Below are 23,564 nucleotides of genomic sequence, written 5' to 3'. Positions count from 1 at the left end.
GCACTTGGAACATTAACTGATGAAGTGCTCTGTAATTAAGCTATGAGTAGCTGCCCTCCAAGGAGCCAGGAGGCTGAAGCCTTGGCTCTGCAGCCTGGTTTGGTGATGCAGAGAAGCCCCAGAAGCCGTGTTCTCCTCGAGGGCAGGATCAGAGCAAAATGTGTTTTAGTGGCGATGGAATGCGGCAAACGTGGGAAACAACCAGGGCTTGGGTTGTTTGCCTTTTAAGGTGGAAGTTGGGGCAGGAACCCCTGCCCTGGGGAGGGGACAACTCAGTGGGACACAGCAGAGCATCTCCTGGCCCTGGTTGTGTCCATGGAATATTTGCTGCTCCCACATTCTCCTGGTTTGACTGAGCTCACGTGCATCCCACTGATTCTACAGGGACTGATGGGCCAGGGGACATTTCTGGGGCTGAAAACACAAATCTGACATCCCAGCACTGGGACTCTGTGCATGTCCTGTTACCAGATAAGAAACCAGAGCTGTTCCTGCTTTATGCCTTGTTTGACCTCAAAACAGCTCTTCCCCCATGAAAAAAAATCCTTAATTGTGACTCAGTCAAATTCCTTTCCACTAGGCTTGGCTGGAAATCTTCCTTTAAATAAATGACTTTGGTTCTCCCAAGCTCTGGGGTCAGCATGGGAGTCTCCAGAGTGGTTCATCTCCATGTGGGGACAAAATTCACCCTCTGGGGCAAACCTGTCCTGGAGAGGCCAGAGATGTGCAGATTCACCCCCTGACAGCTCAGGGCAGCATTTTAGGGATCTCTCAGCTCTGGGGGTAAGGCTGCACTGCTGGGGGACAGCAACAAGGGGACACCCAAAATGGGGACACCTAAAATGGGGACTGGGGAAGAGACTACAACAGCTCTCCCTGTGGGATAGAGCATTCTCTGTGGGATGGAGTGTTCCCTGTGGGATAGAGCATTCTCTGTGGGATGCAGAACTCCCTGTGGGATAGAGCATTCTCTGTGGGATGGAGTGTTCCCTGTGGGATGGAGCTCTCACTGTGGGATGGAGTATTCCCTGAGGGATGCAGCTCTCCCTGTGGGATGCAGAATTCCCTGTGGGATGGAGTGTTCCCTGTGGGATGGAGCTCTCCCTGTGGGATGGAGCTCTCCCTGTGGGATGCAGCTCTCCCTGAGGGATGCAGCTCTCCCTGTGGGATGCAATGTTCCCTGTGGGATGGAGTGTTCCCTGTGGGATAGAGCATTCTCTGTGGGATGCAGTGTTCCCTGTGGGATGCAGAACTCCCTGAGGGATGCAGTGTTCCCTGTGGGATGCAGTGTTCCCTGTGGGATGCAGTGTTCCCTGTGGGATGCAGAACTCCTTGAGGGATGCAGCTCTCCCTGAGGGATGCAGAACTCCCTGAGGGATGCAGCTCTCCCTGTGGGATGCAGCTCTCCCTGAGGGATGCAGAACTCCCTGAGGGATGCAGCTCTCCCTGTGGGATGCAGCTCTCCCTGTGGGATGCAGTGTTCCCTGTGGGATGCAGTGTTCCCTGTGGGATGCAGAACTCCTGCAGGGCTCTGTGCAGACAGAGCTGCCCCAGGGTCCCCAGGATGTCCCCAGGACACCCCTGTGTCCCCTTCTCACCCCGGGCAAAGCTCAGCTCCCCAGTCCCCAGTCAGGCAGACTGGAACAAAGCCCCCCAGAGGCTTTGGGCTCTCTCAGAATTCCACCTTAAACACCTCCATGTGCCTGGCAGAGGGGTTAGTCCAGCATGCAGGGGGCAGCAGCGTGGCCATACCAAAGCAGGTGCCGAGCTCTGATTCAGGGCCAGGGTTAGCCACTTACCAAGGACCCCCGCTTGTATTGACTATACCATGTGGAAGGCTGCTCTTTGGGCCAACGAGCCATTTTACTCTGTAAAATATGACAGGGGGTTAAAGGAAACAGCAAGCACCACGATGCTTCTTACCAGTTTACCGCGCTTGAATTCACTGAACCACGAGCCTGGGGTTTCCTTGGGCCAGGAAGTAATTCTAGCCTAGTTTGTGGACAGCAAGGAGGGAAGAGAGAAAGAAAAAAAAATATAATCAAAATTAAAAAGTTTACTTTCATTCCAGAGTCTGCATGTCTTATTGAAATTGTCCAACTTGCTTTAACATGTTTTTTTTTAATTTTACACATCAGTAATGAGAGCAGAAGGTGGCTCTGAAGCAGAGGAGATGGAGTGGTGTTGCTCTGGCACCAGCCTCCCTTGCTAAGGGCTGTCTCTGCCTCCTGGGAACTTGGGATGCAAATCCAGCAGTGGCAGGAAAATTAAAGGGAAAGACAGAGAGGGAAAAAGGAAGCATGGATGGGAGAAGGTGCATTGATCTTCGTGTGGAGGGCAGCGCAGGTGCTGGAGAAGCCTGGTGCCTCTCGAATGCCAAATCCAGGTGCTGTGGGGCTGGGAAAGGCAAAGGATGTGGTGAGGGAAAAGCCTCTGCCTGCCTGAGGTGCTGGACACACAGGATGGAGCCCCAGGTACCCACAGGGGTGATGTGGACAGGGAATCAGCCACCAGAGCATCCTCAAGGCAGCCCCAGCTCAGCAGCAGAGCCAGAGCACAAGGAAGGAGCGTGGCTGCTCCCTCATTTGTGCTGGAAACCTCTCCTGAAGCAGCAGCCCAGCTGCAGTGAGTGGGGACTGCCCTGCCCTTTGCAGGATGGCACCTGCAGAGCAAATCCCAGAGTTTGTGCTGGGGGAGGATGGGCTGAGAGGAGCTGTCACAGACATTTTTATGAAAATCCTTTCCTTAGGATTTTTCCTCCTGAGAAGCTGAGAGGCCTCAAGAACAAAATGTAAACAATGGTTATCTGCTGCTGTGGAATGCAACAGGTGCATCTGTGATTGATCTCATGTGGTTGTTTCTGATTAATGGCCAATCACAGCCAGCTGGCTCAGACAGAGAGACCAAGCCACAAACCTTTGTTATCATTCTTTGCTATTCTATTCTTAGCTAGCCTTCTGATGAAACCTTTTCTTCTATTCTTTTAGTATAGTTCTAATGTAATATATATCATAAAATAATAAATCAGCCTTCTGAAACATGGAGTCAGATCCTCATCTCTTCCCTCATCCTCAGACCCCTGTGAAAACTGTCACAAGGAGCCTCAGCTGAAACTCTGCTGTGCCTCACCACAAACCCATCCAGGGTAGGGGTGGTGCCTCTTTGCATCCCTCTGGATGGGAGAATTTTCTTCTTATGCATCCCAGCATGAAATTTGTATTTGAGAAATTCTGCAGCCCCACAGAGCCCCTCACTGAACCAGCACAGCAGGAGCTCAAGCTCCCTGCGAGATCATGGCCAGACTCTGCTTTTTGAGCTGTCAAATTTTGAGGAAAAACACAGCTCAGTGATGCAAAGCAAGAGGAAATCCATCTCCTCTTTAAACAGCCCCAAGAAAAACTCAGGCAGGATTTATGTGGCGTGTGCTTTGTGCTGTGCTGACACACATTTCTGGTGGATGAAACGCAGCGGGAGAACAGCTCAGCTTTGTCACAGCTGGAGCACAACTGTGACACTGGCACAGCTCCCCCCAGGCTGAATTGTTGTGTTTCTGCTTGGCCAGTGCCACAGCTGGTCCCCAGGCAGCAGGAAGAGCAGCTCTGCAAAACAGAGTGCAGGGATACAGGACAAAAATGATGGGTATGGCTGAGCTAAGAGCATCATTACACAAATCACTTCATCAACCTCGTGCAGCGGTGCCAGGGAGAGCTCTGAGCCTGCCTGCAATCATTTAGGATCATTTACCCACAAGGAACAGCAGGAAAAATGACAGGAGGGAAACATTTATCTGCCCTGCCTGGAAACACAGGGAGGGGAGGGGAATCAGTGGTGCTTGGGCATGCAGGGCTGTGGGAGAGAATGAGTTAAACAGAGCTCCCAATTCCTGCACCAACACACACCCCTGCCTTGGACAGTAAAGTCCAAAAAATTAAGGTTTTACCATTTATTATGGCATAATAAATTATACCATTTATTATTATTGCCTGGGAAACCATCAGAGGTTTGGCCCAAACCACAGTTTAAATCTTGATTTTCTCTTTGTCAACACATTCCATGTTATTGTAGAATGTAACGTTGTGTGACAAAAGAACATTCTGGATCTTTGATCCTTCCTTGCTGCTGTTCAATAGTCTGCCTATGAATAGTGATATCAGGAAATAATCTATCATAAGGATAGAGGGGAAAGCAAAGGTGGTGAGGACTTACTCCTTCAGATTTCTTATCAGGGAAGATGCAGGTCTCTCCACCAGCTGTGAAATTACAGTAAACTTTGAAAGAGTCCCTGGAACACCCTTGGTTGGGATCAACCCAGTATTCACCTGCATGAGGGGAGAGAAGGGAAGGAAGGATCAGCTCAGAGGGCACCTCAGCAACCTCCTCACCTGGGGTGTTTCCCCTCTCATGGGTCATTATTTATATGTAGTTATAAATAATAATTCTCATGGGTTATTATTTATATGTAGTTTTTGAAAGCTGATCATGCTCTGGTGCCAGCTGAAGATTTTCCATCTCATATTCCCATTTTTAGAACAGAACATTTCAGCTGGAAGGGCTGTCCAGTGATATCCAGTCCAGCTCTACATAATCCTTTTCCACAAACCACATCCCCCATGGACTCCCCAAATTCCTGCTCTCCCACCCTTCACTTCTGTCTGAAGCTGCAAAACCCCCAGAATTTCCTGCATTCCCCCTTTCCTGGGACACACCATCAGGGAAATCAGGGTGGCAGAGCTGCAGGTCCTTGCAGGTGCGTGCTGGGTTGTGCTGAGTGCCCAGGGGATGCTTCATCTGCTCGATTTCCAGTTTCAAGGAGTTCAGGGAGCCAAAAATCTCCTCCATGCCATCGGCATAGTCCATGTAGTTGTCAGCATTGCCATCATCCAGCAGCTGGCTGGCATCAATGTTCCTCCTGGTCCTCTTGGCAGCCTGGATGGGCAGGGGCTGGATGACTTCTCCAGGAGGACCCTGAATTTTGGGGGGAAAATAAGATACAACTTCTCATTCCACTGGGAAAAGGACATGAGAGATGGACAAGGCAGCAACATCCCAAAATACACATTGGACATGGAAAACAGCCATGGATGGTGCTGATAAAACCTCTGCCTTCAACATTTTCCACCTTCCATTGTCCTCTTCCCATCAATAATTCCTCCCTTCCCATCCTTTCTCCCTCCAACAGATTCCAACCCATTGCTAGGACTGGAAAGGAGCTTTTGCCCAGAGATTTTTTCTGCTTCCCAAATTCCATCACCCATGAGGTCTGAACCTCATTTCATCCTTCACTTTATGGGTTTTACTTACAGGAGGCCCTGGGGGCCCAGGAAGACCTGATTCACCCTTGGGACCTGTGGGACCCTGGATGGAAAAACAAGGGAAAATCAGGAGTCACTCAGGAGAATTTATCACATCCCAAACATTATTTTAACTGATGAAACTTCATTTTTGTCCCTTCATGCACACAAGAGGAATCTCCCTGTATCCACATCCCCAGAAAATGATATTTTTGGTTATTTTTGCTGTTTAGGTGAAAGAAAAGATCAAACACCTGGAGTTTCAGTCAGATTTTTCTTATGCTTCCTACAGAATGCCTAAAATGCATAAAATCTTTAACTCTCCCAACCAACCCAACACTTCTGCAAGTCAAATAAAATCTTCAAATTAATAAAACATCGAATTCTGGATGGCAAAAAGACACCAAGAAGTTGCCCAAAAAGAGGAATTTTTAGCTGCCTGCACAGCAGGTCTGCACCATGAAGCTCCAGAGTCTCATTTCTCACCGAGTTCTTCACTTTCCACCTTCCCACCTCCCGCTTTTCACGGGCTATTTTTAATCCCCTGCACTCTCCAGCAGCAGGAGAGTGCTTTAGTCCTTTTCTCCTCAGGACTGAGCACTGGATTGATCCTTGTGATCTCTGCTGCTCTGCTCTTCAGGGAAGTGCAGTTGTGGCACCCCAATTATCACTGCTGGGCTTAGGCAGCCTGCAAAGGCAGAGTTTGTTAAGTCCTCTCTGCTAATTGCATTCATTTTGTTGATGAGGGGAGGCCCAGCATGTCCTACACTCAATAAAAACCCCTCAGCCTCTTCCTTTAGCCATGGCCATACTCACTGATGAGCCTTTAGCACCTTTGGGACCAGGTGGACCCTGTGGAGAGACAAAAATACAAAAAAAAAGTCAGCTCATTTCCAAGCAGAGAGTTCAGAAAATAAATTTTTTAAAAATTTACTCCCTTTCTATTTCAATTTTCCCCATCCACTTCAGCTGGGTGTTGCTTTTATTTGCCAACAGACAAAAAGCTTTTGGGGCAGAGCTCCACACTCCTACCCCAATGGGCACTGGGGAAGCTGCTGGGTGATTCCTGGAAGGTGGGAATGTGCTCAAGACACCCAGCTGGGCACCCCAGGGTAGCTTAGGGCCTCTGGGCATCCAAAAAATGATATAAATCACCAAAAAGGGCAAGAAATCCCTGTGGGATTGTGGATATTCCAAAAGAAATGGGGAGGGAAACAGGGTGGGATGATTTCCCTGTGCCCATCTCCCACATCACTTCCAACACTCCTGGAACTTATCCAAGACTTTTTAAAGGGTTCAGCTAAAAAACCCCGTTGTGGCCAACTTTCTCCAACAGCCAGGGCTGTGCTGGGCACTCCTGGGAGCACCAAAGTGGCTCCTGAGGGCTCCCAAGGAATTCCAAGGTCACCGATTGTCACCTACCGGCAATCCTGGGGGCCCTGGAGGTCCAATGGGTCCAGAGGGACCTGTGATACCCTAAAAGATAACAGGAAAATAATGTTAATCAGCAATTCTAGCTTAAAGTTACACATCCAACCCCTGCTCACACGTGAGAACCCAGTTTTGGGGGATTCCAGCCAATCTGGAGCTTTATCAGGTTTTCAGAGCATGGGCAAGGAATCTCTTATCTCATTTAGGCTCACACTTTTAAAAATCAGCCCTTCAGATGAATATTTCATGGCACCATCCCTCCAAGTCTGTTCAACTCTTTCATAGGACCCTTGAGAATCTGCTTCCCACTAAAATGGGTCATTTTGGAGCAAATCCATGTTTCACACACACAGAACAAACCACATTAATACAGAAAATATCCCTCAAAAACTGCCAAGGATCTCGTGCCAGGGTTGCCCATCTCTGCTATTCTGCACCTCCTCGAGGGTGCAATGCTCCAAAGGATGTTCCAGGAAGGTTTTAGGGAATATTTACCTGCTCTCCTTTGGGTCCTGCTGAGCCCTGGGGCCCTGGGAGGCCTCTGTCACCCTTTTCTCCCTGCTCTCCTGGTGGTCCAATGAGACCAATTAAACCTGGGTGACCCTGGGGGGAAAACAGCAGATGTTAATTTGGATTTGTGACTGGAGAGAGCAAAGACATTTCTAGATCCAACCCCAAATATCTGAGTGAGGTGAGAGGTGTTTGTAGCAATCCTTGACATGTGGAAGTGGCAGAGTGGACAAAAATAGGAGATTTTTACAGCAGAAAATGCTACGAATAGAGAAAGAAGCTCTGCATTGGAGCGCGCTACTCATTCCCTGGGGTTATAGAAATATATATATTATATATAATATAAATAATATATATAATATATAAAATATATTATATATAGAATATATATGATATATAACATATGATATATCTTACATCTTATATATTATTTATTATATATTATATATTATATATTATATATTATATATTATATATTATATATTATATATTATATATTATATATTATATATTAATTATATATTATATATTATTTGAGATATTTGATATTATATGAGAGAAAAGTTTATAGGGTGGAGAATCACCCCAAAAATGGGCCAGGGCTCTGCACCTCCACAGCTCAGCTCCTTGGGGCACACTCAGAGTGTTCCAGCTCTCCTCTGCAGCTGTCACTGGGACTGGTGACACTCCCCAGGCCTGTCCTGCCCACTGCAGGACCCATGGGCAGTGCCATTTGTCCCCCACACCCCAGCAGGGACCAGGCAATGGGATCCTGAGTGGATTCTCACCTTCTCCCCTTTAGGGCCAGAGTCTCCTTTCAGACCAGGCAAACCCGGAGGGCCCTTTGGGACACAAGGGGGAAAAAAAAAAGAGGGAATGAATTAATGTCACACTCATTGATCCAGCTCAAAACCTCCTGGAATTGGATGTTCTGGACGTACCATTGGGCCTGGAGGACCATCTGGGCCAGGGGATCCCGGGAGACCTTGTTCACCCTGTAAAAAAAGTGCAATTTCCTCATTCCCAGTGACAGCAGTGCTCCAAGCTGGGAATATTCTGATTATTCACCTGTGCCAGGGAATGTTTGTCCTGGCTTTTCACAGGTGGCAAAAGCAAAAGGATTTATGCTCCTTCCATGCTCAAATCTCTGCTGGAAAAGGGACTTTGTGGGTCAAGGAAAATCACTCCTGGAGCGTGGTTGAAGACCCAAATGAAACATGTGGGAGATGATATTCACCATTCCATTACTCCCATGAAATCTCATGAAATCCCATGAAATGTTTTATCTGCTGTCAGGCATTCCAGCACGGACAGAGCTCTGGGAAATGGACCTTCCAGGCAGGTGGGACACAGGAACAAAGCTGAGCTTTCTCAGGCTGGGAATACTCACAACTGGGCCAGGGATCCCACGGAGGCCATCGGGGCCAGGCTTCCCTGGAGCACCTTGGGGACCAATGGGTCCAGTCTTCCCAGGAGGGCCTTCCAAACCAGCTTCCCCCTGGATGAAGAGGCAGGCTGTTCAATTTGTGTTGGGATGTCAGAGGATTTTGTGACAGGGTGCCAGGATGTCATGGAGCGGATGCAGATCCATGCAAAGCACTGGAAATGAAACTTTCTGCTCCTTGATTTTCCTGCTGCTCCCTCTACCTCAGGCACTCTCCAAACTCCTTCAGTTTCCAGCCTTGCCTGAATTCCAGCAGGAACCACCCTTTGGCTCTGAGCTCTCCTGGGTTCAGGGACACCCCTGCATCCACCCATCCTCCCTCCCCTGTGCTGCCACAAGGGCATCTGTAATTTCCCATCCCAGCTCCATTTCCCCAGCACTCCCACCCAAACAATCCCAGCCCATGAATGCTGTGTTTGCCCTGGGAAAGGACACGGGGCTCTGCACACCCCATTATTTACAACACATTACACTGCCAAATATAGCACTTGCATGCTCCAAACCAGGCAAAACATTCCCGTGACCTTAGCAAGCCCTAATTATCTCCACAGAGCTTGTTAAGGGCTGAAACATAAGCTCAGATTTGAGGCCAGTGGCCCCAAATCCAGGCTAATTTGTTGTAACATGCAGCAGAACCAACTCCCTGCCTTGGCAGAGGGAGATCCTCTTGGACTAGCAAGGACACAAGTGAAATCCCATTCAGCTCTCACCTTGGCTCCTTTCTCTCCTTGCCTTCCTTCAGGACCAGCTGGACCAGGAGGGCCCTAAAGAAAGCCCAGAGTAGATGGGAGACACAATTAGATGCTGCTGATCTGCAAGGGTCTGTTGGAATTAGCAAAATGCTGCTGCAGCCCCAGGGAAGGAGGCAAAATGGAGACAAATATCCCTGAAAAGCTTTTTAAATTAGCTCCTTGCTAAATAAATCCCTGGGTTCTGCCAGCAAGGCAGGAAGAGCAGCAGTACCTCATCCTTGGATTTTCTTTGGGCTGTTAAAAAAAAATCCATGGGATTTGCTTGGCAGCTTCCCATCAATTTCCAATGGTTGTGGATGGTGCATAATTTTATTTTTTTTTAATTATCACTTTTTTTTTCTTAATTATCACATGTTTTACACAGTATTTACTCAGCATTTACTGTAGGCTTAGTAACAACATGAGTTTTTAAAAGTTAATGGAAGTGCTTTTGGGAAAATCTTCCTAAAAAACCAACTCACCCTTTTTCCAGGGGGTCCAGAGGGGCCTGGCTCTCCTGTGGGCCCAGGGGAACCCTGCAGGGAGAGAGGGGAGGGGAACAAGGCATGAGTGCCCCACCCATGGATGGATGGATGGATGATGGATGGATGGATGGATGGATGATGGATGGATGGATGGATCCATGAATGGATGGAGGGACAGATGGAGGGATGGATCGATGACACAGGAAGGAATAAGATCCTCAGTGGGCAATTCCTACTGGGAAATTCTGGTGGGAATGAGAGGCTCAGTGTCCCTGGAGCTGGCACAGAGCCATGGGCACTGTGGGGAACAGCTCTCATCTCTCCAGGTACTCACAGTCTGTCCAGGTTCACCATCATCCCCTTTGTCACCTGGGGGACCATCTTGACCCTAAAAAGGAGGGAAAGAGGAACAAGGAGGTGTTTTTAGGGTGTGAATGGCACTGAGCAGAGGAAATGCCAAGGGAGCTGCTGGGAATGAGCAGCACAGTTGAGCTTCACCACCCCAGGGGGAGGAAGCTCTGTGAGACCAACACTTACAGCTGGGCCAGGCTCTCCAGGAGGACCAGGGTCACCAGGGAAACCAACTGGACCCTGCAAAGAGAGAAGAATATTCCCAGATCAGGGATGTTGCACCTGGAGAGCATCAGTGACAACGTGGGGAGCCACCCTAGGGAGTAAAACCCCAATCTGTACAACCACAACCCCTCTTTGTGCTTTCACCCTGTCCCAGCCACTCCAGATCTGCATCCTGACCACCAGAGCTCCAGAGGCAACGCTGGCACTTCCATCCCAGTTTGTCAGAAATCCTCTGGCTGGGTGACAGCAGAGTCCTCCAGCTTTGGGAACGTGAAGATTGGAAGGTTTTGCTTTTGCAAACGTGTGACATTTTGCACAGAAGGAACCTCTCAGAGCATTTAATGACTGAACCACTTCAGCATTCCTCCCCATACAATGTCTGTCGGGTGCTTCACATGATTCCAGGAGCAGCCTGCAACCCATCACAGATATCCCAAATCCCATCTGTTCGGAGGGATGACTAAACTCCCCTGCCTCCTCTGCTTCTTTGTGCCATCTTGCCTTATCTCATCATCAATTTCAGGCATCAGAGGAGCCTGCAAGATAAACCCTGCGCCATTGTCCCCTGGTAAAATCAGCAGAGCTCCACTGGCTTCAGCAGAGCTGTAGAATCAGCAGCAGGGAGCTGGGTGTGCAGGTACAGCTCCAAAGCCAATAAATCTCCTTGATCCTATTTTGGAGGCTCTGCTCTGGTGCAGAAGACCTTGGAAAGCCATAAACACAAAGTGACCCTGCTGCAGCTCCTCCCTATGGGGCGAGATTCCTGACAGCCTGGTAATTCCAGTATTTCTGGGAAATGTGGCACAGCAGGGTCTTTCCCTCATCAGCACCCTAAGGAATGGGGCTGAGATCATGGATCACCAGAGGAACAATTCCATGGCTAGGAAATGAGTTTTAATTTCCACAGATATCTCTGGGAATATCTTTTCATGCAGAAATCTCTGCTGTCAAGGCAAGGAAAGACTGAGGGGGTACTTACAGGGCTGCCTTTGGGGCCATCATCACCTGGTGGGCCTTTGGGGCCAGGGGGACCAGCAGCACCAGAGGGACCTGCTTCCCCCTTTTCACCTCTTTCACCTTTAGGGCCCTATAAAGGACAAAAAAACTTTTATTATCAAGGAAAAACCCCAAAACATACTGATCTCTAATTATCCTTTAATCAATTCTGAGCAAAAGAAGCTCTATTTGTGTCTCCAAACACAAGGACATGATTTAACAGTCCCTTCCCACAAGGACTGAGTGGTGTTCACGGTGTTCAGCCGTGGGTAGCCCAGATTTGGTGACTAAACGTGATCCTATAAATACCCAGGAACGTGGCAATGTGTCATCAATCCCCAAATCCAGGACAGGGCTGGCTCAGTCCCTGCTGTCCCATCCACATCCACGCCTCTCCCATGGGGCACTCACCGGCAGGCCAACCTCTCCAGGGAGACCAGGCTCACCAGATTCCCCAGGTTCACCCTACACATGGAAAAAAAGGATGGAAATATTCACATTTCTGCAGGGGGATGAGTTTTCTGCTGGCACAGCAAAGGCTCTGCACGAGTGCTGCAGCAAACTCCTGCTTCAGGCTCCTCAGAGTGCTTTACCTTCTCTCCTACTGCACCAGGGTTTCCTATTCCTCCAGGAGGACCCTGTGGACCATCTGCTCCCGGTGGCCCAGATGGACCTCTGGGTCCTGGTGGGCCTGGTGGGCCCTGAGAGAGAAGGAGGACAAATTTCAGATGGGTTTCTCAGAGCAAAGTCAGTGGTGAAATAAGAAATTTGGAAGCCCCTTACCATTTGCCCAACGTCACCCGTTTCTCCCTTCTCCCCTGGCGGTCCAGGCAGGCCCTGTGGAGGTGCAGAGGATGAATTTTAGCTGGGAACATCTCAGGTGAGCCCCAGCTCTCACCACCCTGAATGTAAGAGCCCAAATGAGGGATGGGGGACTCCAGGCAGCTCTCCAAAATGCAGTTTGTTGTATCCATGAGTTACAGCAGCCCAGGGTTGTGGTGACAGAGCTGTGCCTACAGCTGCCAGCTCCAGCTGCAGGCAGGCCTGGAGACCCTGAGTTTGGGTTACAATGCATTATAAACTTTTCTTTTGGTTACAATGCATTATATACTTTATTTTGGTTACAGTGCATTATACACTTTTCTTTGCTGAGCATCTTAATCCAGTAGAACCAATCTATACCTGAACTTTTACCTATAGCCTATCATAACTACTATAATTACCATATTCATGTTAATGTTCTCCAATCACTCAAAGTCAGTACATTACAGTTTAAGCTAGAAGTTGTTTTTCAGTTTTCTTGCAGTGGAAGATTCTGAGAGCTTTTTTTCTATTTGCAACTTTGCTGCCTTGTTTGCCTGTGCTGTCTTCCTGTTTGTTTGGGGTGGGTTTATCCTTTGCTCTAAGCCATAAAAACCCCTTCTAACTCACACACCCTTTGCCTCCTTGGTTAGCCAGTGAGACTGGCTCAGCAATTCTTTTCTTCTATGTCAAAACTTGCTTCCATCTCTATTCTTTCTTCATATTCTACATTCAAAAATCTTTCTGGTAAACATACACATCTGTGAGACTTTCTTGTCAAACTTCCATCTTCCCCAACACCTAAACCCTCCCTGGATGCTGTAAATTACCTGCAAGCCCACAGGGCCAGGGGGACCAGGGAACCCTCGGGGTCCTTCATCACCTTTCTGACCAAAGAGGCCTTGCTGTCCTCGGGGCCCGGGTTCTCCATCAGCTCCCTGCAAGGACAGGCTCGGGTCAGCCCAGGACAGACGTGGGGACACAGCAACCCCACCCCACCACCCCCTGCTCGTGCTGGGATCATCCCAGTGCTTCCCAGGAGGCTTTTTGGGGGAAAAAAAAAGGGATTTTTGCTAATACTCACAGCTGGACCAGGCTGACCAATTGGGCCCTGGGGACCAGTGGGGCCTGGGGGACCCTGTGACAAAAAAGAGAAATGTCAGTGTTAGGAGAGAGTGACAAATTCACCTGGAAAAACCGAATTCCTTCAATCCAATCTCCATTAAAACTGCATTAACACCCCAAAGAGAGGTGGGGAACAGGGTCAGGCCTCCCTGGACACCCCGGCGTTCCTCAGACTCCTCCAAACACATTTTTGCTGCAGCAAAGCAATGTCAGCACTCAGCCCTGACTCCTGGGTAACTCATGTTCCTCAGGCTCTGGGCAGCACCAACAGGGTGTGGAACTGGAATTACCACAGAATTACAGGATGGTTTGGGTTGGAAGGGACCTTTAAAAATCACCAGGTCCACCCCTCTGTCATGAACATAGACATCTTCAACTAAACCAAAAAGGGAACTTCAGCCAAAGACCCAACTTTGATGGCAACATTGCTCATGTTTCACAGATATTTCCATGCTAAGTGGGTGATGTGGAAATATCTCAATGTTCCTGGGAGCTGGAGGCTCCCACTTGAGGCTCTCACTCTTTTTTTTACATCATGTGGGTATTTGATGAAGCACAGAAGATGAATCAACATTAGAAAGTGATATAAATTTAATTTCTATTTCCAGCAAGTCACACAATGAACCAGACTCAAGAGAAGCAGCGACGGCAGAGTCCCCATCACTCACCTGCTCCCCCTTGTCACCTTTGCTGCCCTTCTGCCCAGGCTCCCCGATCTCACCCTGCCAGGAGCAAAGGGACAACATTCATCCATCAATCCATCACCACTTCCACATCTCAGCAGCCCTGAGGGGCTGCAGCCTCACCCCAAATCCCACAGGGACTGGATGGATGAAGAATTCCAGAGATTTGGCAGCTCCAGGTGCAACCAAACCCTTTTCCACCCCACAATTCCTCGGCTGCCACGCCATGCATGAAGCTGCATCTTGTAGACCCTTTGAGCAGCCACAGGGATTTGCCCCGGATGATTTTTCCTGGGAATTCTCCACTCCAGAGGGGCTTAATGAGAGAGGGAGTTAATTTGGAGAGGCTGAGCATCCATGGGCAGGTATCTGCTACAGGTTTGGGGGAGCCTACCTGGATTTCAGGGAATTTCTGCATCCTGCAGACCCTTTGAGTAGCCACAGGGATTTGTCCCAGTGTTTGCTGGGAATTCTCCCTGGGAGAATTCCCCCTGATGTTTCCTGGGAATTCTCCACTCCAGAGGGGCTTAATGAGAGAGGGAATTAATTTGGAGAGGCTGAGCATCCATGGGCAAGTATCTGCTACAGGTTTGGGGGAGCCAACCTGGATTTCAGGGAATTATGTGGCTGGAAGAGCACACAAGCCCCATCTGCTGCTGCTCATCCCACGGGACTGTGAGTTCCACAAAATCCCTCCAGCAGCACATCCCACCCGACTGTGGGGTGCACCACAGCGGAAACGCTGCCCAGTCCGTGCCAGAGTGACCCCGGGCAGCAGGAGCTGTCCCCACCTTGTCTCCATCCTCTCCTGGAGGTCCAACAGGACCCGCGGGGCCCGGCAGTCCCACGGGGCCCTGGATGCCATCCCGGCCAGCCGGTCCTTGGGGACCCTTCTCCCCCTGGAAGCAGAAAAACAAACAGGTCACACCCTCCAACCGAGCCATTAGAGCCCATTAAGGTTTTATTCAGCTGCTGATGACTCCTGGCTGCACGGGCAGGAGCAGCAGAGCTGATATTTCATCTGTGCTCCTTGTCTGAAAGGAGACAAAACTTCTGTCTTGAGGGATAATGAAAAGAACAAGCAAATGTAAGCAGTGAATACCCAGATCACAGCTGCAATTTCACTGCTACAGCAACATAATCTGATTTAATCTGAACCCTCTGCCATCCCCGCCTGGATGACAAACAAGTAATTTTTACTCCCACCAGCCAGATTTTGCTGATTCTGGTCCTGCTCCCTCCCTGGCTGACCCCCAGCTCAGGGGGGTTCTCAGGAGGCCCATCCTGAGTTTCTGGACAAATAAAATCACCTGAAGTGAATAAAACAATCTCTGTGTCAACATCTACTTGTACTCCTTTGAGCAGGAGTTTTCAATCAAATTTGTTTGTTTACAGGAACTGAACAGTGAATATTTTCCAGTTTCCTCGTCCATGATTGAATTGCATCTGAATCCTGGGTGCTCTCCTCTAAATAAATTAGATGCCACATAAATTGCCTATTCATCCCTGTCCTGACTGACACATGCTGCAGGTACTCAGCAGGACAGATGTTCCTAAAACGGATTCACCAGGAAATTCTTGCCTCTGGATCAGCTGCTGGAGTTTCTAACAAAGCAGCAAGCGTGGCTGATAAGCACTTCTGATATCAAAGAGCAGCCTGACATCAGCAGAGCCACCTCTGGCTCCTTCTGCTGATGGGGCTGGCTCAGCTCTCTGCCCACAGGCCTGGCCCTTGGCTGATTGTCACCAGGAGGTGACACAGGCTGTGGCACCTTTTCAGCCCCCAGGCCTTCTCCTTGCCTGAGGACACACCAGTCCCTGGGGTCACAGCCATGCTTGACAGGGGTGGCACCTGAGCAGCTGACATCCAGTGGTTTGATGTGCTCAAGATGAGAAAATTCCTTCCTAGCTGAACTTTATATCCTTATTTTTTAATAATTTAAATCTCCACAAGCACTGGTTCCATGCTCAACTCCCTGCTGCACACATCTCCAACTGTCCATCTCCATCCTGGTACTTACTGGAGCTCCCTTTTCACCGGCAGGTCCTGGAGGTCCCTGAGGGCCAGGTCTGCCTGGCAATCCTATAGGGCCAGCTGATCCTGCAGGGCCACGTTCCCCTGGAGAGCCCTGTTGGGAGGAGGAGGAGGAGGAAAGGAGCTTTAATTGCAGTATCAAACTTCACCCATGCCCAGGCAGAGAGAAATCCAAGCTCTTCATCCATGGGATAACTGCCACGTGGAGAGTTGGTACCACCAGCCTGAGGGGCCCTGCAGATTGGTTTTTTTAATTAAAATCCCTGGAAGGGCTGGATTCTCCTTTGGATGGTGCAGATTGCTCAGCTCCTGGGGACACTTAAACAGCCTGGAACAAGAGCATGAGCCACTTCACAGCCAGCAGGGAGGGTTGGATGATGAATGTTTCCTTCCAGGAGGACAGCCCTGAGCAGGGATCTCAAGTGGAGACAACTTCCAGAGGCAAAGCAGGTGGATTAGAAACAAAACCCTGGATGTTCTGAACCCCTGCAGCTCCCTCAGCCTGTCACGTACATCCACAGCTGACCCCACAAAATGACTGAGCTGTTACATGCAGGGCTTGTAAAATACAGGAACATGCAGGGAGTCGTCAGGAAAATCAGGATAAAGCCTGGAGCTGTGACTAACCCTGGCCTGGCCCTGCCAAGCTTGTAAATGGTGCTGCCTGCAGGGACAGGGATACTCACGGCTGGGCCTGGAGGGCCTGGGGGACCTTCGTTGCCTTTCAGCCCTGGAGAGCCCTGGAGGAAGGAAAATAAAGTCAGCTGGGAATTCACAAACTGGAGCAACTGGGAATTCAACAACTGGGGTAGCTGGGAATTCACAATTGGAGAAACTGGGAATTCACAACTGGAGAAGCTGGGAATTCAGCAACTGGAGAAACTAGGAATTCATCAACTGGAGCAACTGGGAACTCAACAACTGGAGGGACCCAGCAGGTTCTACTCACAATGGGGCCAGGGAGGCCTCGTTCTCCAGGGAACCCTCTCAATCCAGGAGGACCATCCTTCCCTGGGAGACCAGCAGGACCAGGATCCCCCTGCAAGGACAGGGAGAAAGAGCTGAGGATCTGCTCATTCCATGGAGGCCCAGCTCATCTCCTCAGCCTCCAGCTGGGACAAGGCAGGAGCTCCATTTCTTTTCTGAGTTATCCTCTCCAGGGAGGGACAGGCAGCAAGGAGGTGAATTCCAATCCTTACCTTGGTCCCTTCTTTTCCAGTGAGGCCAGGGAGGCCTTGTTCACCTGGGGGGCCTGGAGGGCCTGGGTGGCCTCGCTCACCCATGGGCCCAGTCTCACCAGTTGGGCCCTGGAAAAAACCAGTCAGAGAAAACGGGGTGGGTATGGGCAGAGCAGCTGAGGAAGGGAAAAGTGCAGGGTGGGATGGAAGAGGAGCCTTCAGTGCCACCAGCAATCCCTGGAGACATTCCCCCTCTGGCATCTGCTCTGGAAGCCTCCAACATCACTCACAGCAGACTGGAGGCACTGAGAACCTGTGAGTGAGCCCAAATTTCACCCAAACGAGACGTCACCACCACAACTATTATGCTTAGCTTTCCCTTTTTAATTGAAAACTTCCCAAGCACTCTCCAAGCCCGCTGATTCCTGCTCGGATGGGGCATAAATAATGCATGAGGCTCGCTCTGCCTGGCAATTACCGCCTGCCTCCCGCCCTCCGAGGGCACTCAGGGTGACAAATGTCACACAGGGCTCGTTTTTAGGAGGACAAAAGCCACATGCACAAAGCCACGGCGTCCCTGCCCCCTTGGTGGCTTTGGGGACAGGGCTGTAACTCATGTCCTGCTGCAGGGAGGGCGCTTAGAGCACGCAGAGCTCACTCAGCAGCCACAGCTCACAGCAAGTGCACCCAGCAGAGCCCCACCAAATTGCCACCGAGCCTAATTTGCACTTGAGAAGACAGACAGAGCCGTCAGGGGATTGCCCCTAATCAGGGAATTTACAAATCAGGGGCTTTATGGTGTCATTAAAGAGGACAAATTAATTGCTTTCTAATTAAGGAGCTGCTCCCCAGCAGCTCAGGGAAGAAGGCTCGACCCAAAGCCAGTCCTGAGCTCAGTGCAGGCTCACTGGAAATTGTGCTTGTGCTTGTTTGAGGTGACTGAAAGCAAACCAGCCCAGCCCTGACAGAACCTGGCAGCCCTTCAGATGAAAGAGGGATGATTTTCCTCACAGTGACATGGAAGAGCACTCTGGCATCACATTTGCTCTGCCCTGACCACCAGCAGCTGCTCAGCCCTTGGAGATCTCATTTAACCCCCTGGCTGCTGCAGGCCTTTGAGCTGGGGTGTGGATTTTGAGATGTTTTGTGCTTTACAGCTGGGTTGTGTTGTTTAGCTGGGCTGTGATTTTCAGCTGGGATGTTTTTTAGCTGGTTTGTGCTTTTCAGCTGGGCTGTGTCTTTTATCTGGGTGTGTTGCTCAGCTGGGTTGTGCTTTTCAGCTGGGTTGTGTTGTTTAGCTGGGTTGTCTTTTTCAGCTCTTTTGTGTTTTTCAGCTGTTTTTTGCTTTTCAGCTCTTTTGTGTTTTTCAGCTGTTTTTTGCTTTTCAGCTGGGTTGTGTCTTTTACCTGAGTGTGTTGTTCAGCTGGGTGTGTTGTTCAGTGTGTTTTTTAGCTGGGTTGTGTTGTTCAGCTTGTTTGTCTTTTTCAGCTGTTTTTTGCTTTTCAGCTCTTTTGTGTTTTTCAGCTGTTTTGTGCTTTTCATCTGGGTTGTGTTTTTCAGCTCTTGTCTCACCCTACTCCGGTTTTACACCAGGGTGGTTGTGCTGAGCTCACAGGAACCACCACATTTACATTTTTCTAAACCCCATCCCAACCCCTCAGCAAGGTGAGCTGGGGCCATGGTGGGCATTTCACACCTGCCTCAGGAATTTCAAAGCCACCTGCCAAGGCTTTGCCTTCCCTGGAAAAGGAGTCCTTGCTGCACAAGCAAGGGTGAGCATTTGCTTCTTACCTGAGGCCCTACAACACCAGGGGGGCCTGGAGGGCCAGTCTTGCCTTGGAAACCCTGTTAGAGAAAGAGAAAAGACAAAGAGGTGACATGTCTGTGAGGGTCACACTGCCACCAACTGTTCCTCCCCCTGACCAGGGTGGGCACTCAAAGGAAAATTAAATAAAAAATCAAACAGAAAGTGGGAAAAATGTCTTTGTGCATTTACAAAGGGTGAAATAGAGGAAGAAGGGATTCTCAAAGCTCAGCCCTGCTGTTTGGATGGAGCTGCTGTGCTTTGGCCATTTATATGTATATCTATAAAAATCTGTTCCACTCATAAAACCATGGAGGAAATGGCAATTAAAAACGCCATTAATAGCTATTAAATGGCTTTTAAAATCAGTGTGAATTTCTTCATGCTGAGTAACTCTTAAAAGCTGTTTCCCTTCTCCTGCTGCCCATTCTGGTGCTGGTTTAGGCTTGGTTCTGTCTCAGCTCAGCTCCCAGAAGCTCAGGAACAGCTTAACCCACGGGGGCTGGGTGAAGTTTTATCTCCTCCATCAACATTTGCTGAAAGGAAGCACAGCCCCGTTTGTCTGCAGAGGCTGATGAGCAGGGAAGTCTCCCTGACAGCTCCTTCCAATGGCATTTTGAAGAGTGACAACGAGCAACTCTCACCACTGCAATTGTTTGGCTCTCCCAGGCTACTCCTTAAAAAGCACATTAATTATGGTTGTTACTCCAGCCTGCTGACAAGCTTGAGGAATGGCATTTAGGGCACACGGGCTATTCTCTGCTTGCCACAAAAGAGGATCAGATAAATCCCATGCCAACGCTAGCCTGTCATGCTTAAATAACTCCTCCATGCTATTCTGGCTGCCTGCAGATCAGAAAATGTCCTGTCACTGGTGGGGAAATGGCAAAATATCCTTGGGAAATGAAGGTGCAATTTAAACTCTTATCACAGACAAATATTTAGATAATTTCTGTGCAGGACTTTCCTTATTAACCTGAAGAAAGGGCTTTCCTTTTGTACTCTGAGCCTTGGGCACAGAGCCTTTAGAATTTGTCATGGTTTTTTTAAAGCCAATCTTTGCAAATCTAATATGGCCAAATATCTCAGCATGCCTGTTTGCTGCTGAATGGGAACTTCAATAAGGGGAAGTGTTTGACACAGAGATTTCAATCTTGCACAATCTTGCACAAAGATGCACTGCACTGACCAGGCTACTGATGTAGAAAGAGCATTTAATTCATTTTTTTTTGCTTCTCTCCTTGCATTTTGGCACTGTGAGGGGGGAAAGGGACAAAAAGGGGACTTCTCCTGCCTGGGTGTGCAGGGGAAAGTGATCTCTGCAGGGCTGATGGCACAGGTTAACAGAGATTCTCTTTCCTAGGAGAGGCAAATTAAGGAAAACAATTAGGGAGAGCTTTCAGACCCCAAAATGATTAAAAGATCATTCCCCATTCACTCCTGCAGATCTGGAGGTTGATACTTTTGACTGCAGTCTCAGAAGATGATGACAGCAGGTGCTGTCAAAGCTCTCATTGCTCCCTCCACCTTGGATGTCATGGAAAACTCAAGGAAGACTCAATGTCAGGCTCTGGCAGCTGAAAACTCTTCACCTTTAAGTTAATCCTGACCTGAAGGCTCAAAAATACCTCAAAACCCCCTTGGTTTAAAACCAGCCTTGTGGCTTGTAAATAAACACCTGATGCTGGGCTGAGCAGTGTTTGCACTGCCCTGCTTAGCAAATGCCAGGCAAGTTAATTAAATCATCTGAAAAGCAGAGGGGAAAAATGCATCATGTGCAAAACCTTTTTAATGCTCATTTGCTGGGGAAGGCAGTGGGAAGAAACGGGCTGCTTCCCACAGAGCCAGACCCTCAGGGACCCCAAACCACCCAACCTGGGGCTGCATCTCCCCAGCAGCACAGGAGGCTTTGGAGAACCCAAAATGAGCCTCTGGAGTGATGTCCAGTCCAAGGTTTTTTGGCTACTTACCGTTTCTCCTCTCTGTCCAGGGTGCCCAGGCAATCCATCCTTCCCAGGAGGACCCTGTGGGAGAAAAGCAGCATCACCAAGGGCTTGGCAATAAAACTGTGCCAAACATTGAATCTGCCCTGCTTGCCTCAACTCCCAGCTATTTCACTGGGAAATGGAGCTGCAGACCCTAAAAGCTGCACCCCTTTCCTCCCCACACATCTCCCAAAGGATTCATCTCACAGGAGCTGCTCAGGAAATCACTCCCAAACCAATTCTGAGTTCCTCCCAGTGTACAACAACTGCAGGGACAGCAGTGCTGTGCTGTCCTCCACGTCCACAGAGGGAAAATAAAGCACAGAACAGCCACAAAAGATCCCAGAGATCCTGAGTCAGTAGGAAATGAACATTTATAATCAGCTGCAATTGACTTGGCTATTTAAAATCTGAAACCATGGGGTTGTTAGCAGCATGTCTCAGTGATGCCTTTTCATGGGAATTTGTCAGGGAATCAGCTCAGGCTGGGTGGGAAAGGCTGGATTATCCCTCTGGATTTTGAGTTACTTACAGGGGGCCCTTTTGGTCCAGGAAATCCAGTTGGTCCTTGAGGCCCTGGTGGTCCCTGGGATGAAGGACAAGGCAGAGAAGTTGGTTAAGGAACCTGCAACACTTGATATGAAATATTACAAATATTCCCTCTGTGTGAGCAGCAGGTAAGCACAAAGGCCTGGAAAGGCAAATGCTGGGTGGTTGTGTAGAAAAAAATTACAAACAGAACAAAACCCAGTGGGGAAAAAAAAAAAAAACCAAACCAGAATTGAGGCTAAAATCATGAAAGTCCCATTGTTTGAGGATTTCCCACCTGACTGTGATCTGAGAAAGCAGCAGGAGGTTCCAGAGAACCACATCCATCAGAAAGTGCTGGAATTCTGGCTGCCTGCAGTCACCCAGGGGTGATTTGTCCCTTCTCCCATGAGTGATGCTTCCACAGGACACCCAAAGTCCCCCCTGAGCCTTCCCTGGAGAGCTCAGACAGCACCTGAGGCCTGGAGGTGGCTTGGGGGACCTCTCTCCACACCAGCACCTTTCACCTTGCATTTCTAACCAGAATTTCCCTTTATTTTCCCTTTTGCTGAGCTGCACCCTGCCTCCTGCCCACTCCTCTCTGCTAACAGGGCACCCAGGAGGATCCGCCTTGCCAAAAACCCCTCAGGCCTGCAATCCCACCTCCTCTGCCAGAGCCTGAGCCCTGCTGTGCCCCTCAGCTCATCTTACCCTTTCTCCAGGAGGACCAGGGGGGCCATCACCACCAGAGTTGCCCTTTTAGGAAGAAGGAAAACAAGAGAACATTTAAAAAAATACCAAAATTAACATCACAGCTTCTGTGTGCCAAGGCTTCAGATGGCACCAAGCCCACGGTGACACCACACCCCAGCAACTCCCCCAGGCCTCTCTAATAATAATAATTCTGTGGCAGGAACAGCAGCCAGTGACAAATGAGCAGCTGCTTGTTCCCTCCACATCCCCTGATAAAAATCCTGGGGAGATTGGGATATTTCCACGACACAGAGAGAGCAATGCCACTCTGAAGAGGAGGGGTTTAGCCAAAATTCATGCCAACACAAAGCCCAGAGGTTTGTTTGTAAACAGAAGCTTTGTTTGGTGATCAATGCTCAGGTAATCATTGTGCCTCAGGGTTGGTTTGGAGAAAAATCCCAAATTTTGCTTGGGGGCCAATCCTGGCTCAGCAGTGGGAAGGCAAAAATGGCTCCAAAAATGGCTCTCAGGGGGTTTAAACTCAATTTAAACCCCAAAAATGAGGGGCTGGGGAGGTTTAGGTTGTGCTGGTGTTGGGGCTGTGTTGGTCTCCAGTTTGGGAATGCCCTCACAGTCCTGCTGGCTCCTGGGCCAGCACATTTCCACAACCTGGGCACATCCTCTGCAGCTGGGTCATTGAGCTGGGAATGAGCCTCAGGAGGGCTCAGCTTTCCCAACCCCATGGAAAAGGAAAGGAGGGAGATGGGGGTGATGGATCAGCTGCTCTCCACACCAGCACTGCCTGGGACACCACCCCAAAGGCTCACACACAGCCCCAGAACCTCTCTGTTCTCATCTGCCATGAAAAACTCGCAGCAGCTTCACCTCCACCTCCTGATTCTTGTATTTATGTGAATTTACAGCCCTTGGGCAGGGCTGGACAGTGAGCCCAATGCCCACACAACATCTGCTCTCTGAGGGAATGAATCTCTCCAGGAGCAGCATCTGAAGTCCTTTCAAACCCCCAGGCCTTACCTTTGGGCCAGGCTTTCCAGTGCTTCCCCTGGGGCCTCTTTCCCCACGTGGACCCTTCAAAAGACACAAAAATTACATTTGAGGCCTTTCTGAGCTGCATGGGGGTCAACAAATCATCCCAGCAGCAAGGGGTGACAGAAAAGTCATCAGAAAGATTTAAACCACATTCAGTGGAGACACCCAGCCCCAAATCTGTGTCCCCCTGGCCCAGCTGCAGCTGCTGAAGGCCAGAT

General features: G+C 49.4%; 1 protein-coding gene across 2 annotated transcripts in view; it reads right to left on the bottom strand.

Moving 5' to 3' along the window:
• COL5A1 (collagen type V alpha 1 chain) overlaps positions 1–23,564 on the bottom strand; it is a 150,119-nt gene that overhangs the window by 9,322 nt on the left and 117,233 nt on the right. Inside the window, exons 34-64 of one of the 2 annotated variants that reach the window (XM_074556412.1) lie at positions 23,332–23,385; positions 22,315–22,359; positions 21,608–21,661; positions 21,061–21,114; positions 19,078–19,131; positions 17,308–17,415; positions 17,058–17,147; positions 16,795–16,848; positions 16,095–16,202; positions 14,865–14,972; positions 14,059–14,112; positions 13,350–13,403; positions 13,096–13,203; positions 12,248–12,301; positions 12,058–12,165; positions 11,876–11,929; positions 11,448–11,555; positions 10,430–10,483; positions 10,227–10,280; positions 9,890–9,943; positions 9,387–9,440; positions 8,623–8,730; positions 8,174–8,227; positions 8,021–8,074; positions 7,218–7,325; positions 6,714–6,767; positions 6,108–6,143; positions 5,302–5,355; positions 4,707–4,965; positions 4,207–4,319; positions 1,924–1,992 (exon numbers count right to left, since the gene is read on the bottom strand). In XM_074556412.1, the coding sequence (XP_074412513.1) occupies positions 1,924–1,992; positions 4,207–4,319; positions 4,707–4,965; positions 5,302–5,355; positions 6,108–6,143; positions 6,714–6,767; positions 7,218–7,325; positions 8,021–8,074; positions 8,174–8,227; positions 8,623–8,730; positions 9,387–9,440; positions 9,890–9,943; positions 10,227–10,280; positions 10,430–10,483; positions 11,448–11,555; positions 11,876–11,929; positions 12,058–12,165; positions 12,248–12,301; positions 13,096–13,203; positions 13,350–13,403; positions 14,059–14,112; positions 14,865–14,972; positions 16,095–16,202; positions 16,795–16,848; positions 17,058–17,147; positions 17,308–17,415; positions 19,078–19,131; positions 21,061–21,114; positions 21,608–21,661; positions 22,315–22,359; positions 23,332–23,385 (2,394 nt within the window). Of the gene's footprint in view, positions 1–1,799; positions 1,869–1,923; positions 1,993–4,206; positions 4,320–4,706; positions 4,966–5,301; positions 5,356–6,107; positions 6,144–6,713; positions 6,768–7,217; positions 7,326–8,020; positions 8,075–8,173; positions 8,228–8,622; positions 8,731–9,386; positions 9,441–9,889; positions 9,944–10,226; positions 10,281–10,429; positions 10,484–11,447; positions 11,556–11,875; positions 11,930–12,057; positions 12,166–12,247; positions 12,302–13,095; positions 13,204–13,349; positions 13,404–14,058; positions 14,113–14,864; positions 14,973–16,094; positions 16,203–16,794; positions 16,849–17,057; positions 17,148–17,307; positions 17,416–19,077; positions 19,132–21,060; positions 21,115–21,607; positions 21,662–22,314; positions 22,360–23,331; positions 23,386–23,564 lie in introns of both variants that reach the window. The other variant, XM_074556413.1, reaches the window with a different exon arrangement.

Source organism: Zonotrichia albicollis, chromosome 21, assembly GCF_047830755.1.
Source record: "Zonotrichia albicollis isolate bZonAlb1 chromosome 21, bZonAlb1.hap1, whole genome shotgun sequence".
NCBI classification, from domain to species: Eukaryota; Metazoa; Chordata; class Aves; order Passeriformes; family Passerellidae; genus Zonotrichia; species Zonotrichia albicollis.
The sequence above is the reverse complement of the archived record's forward strand: the minus strand, read 5'-3'. Positions and strand labels throughout refer to the sequence as shown.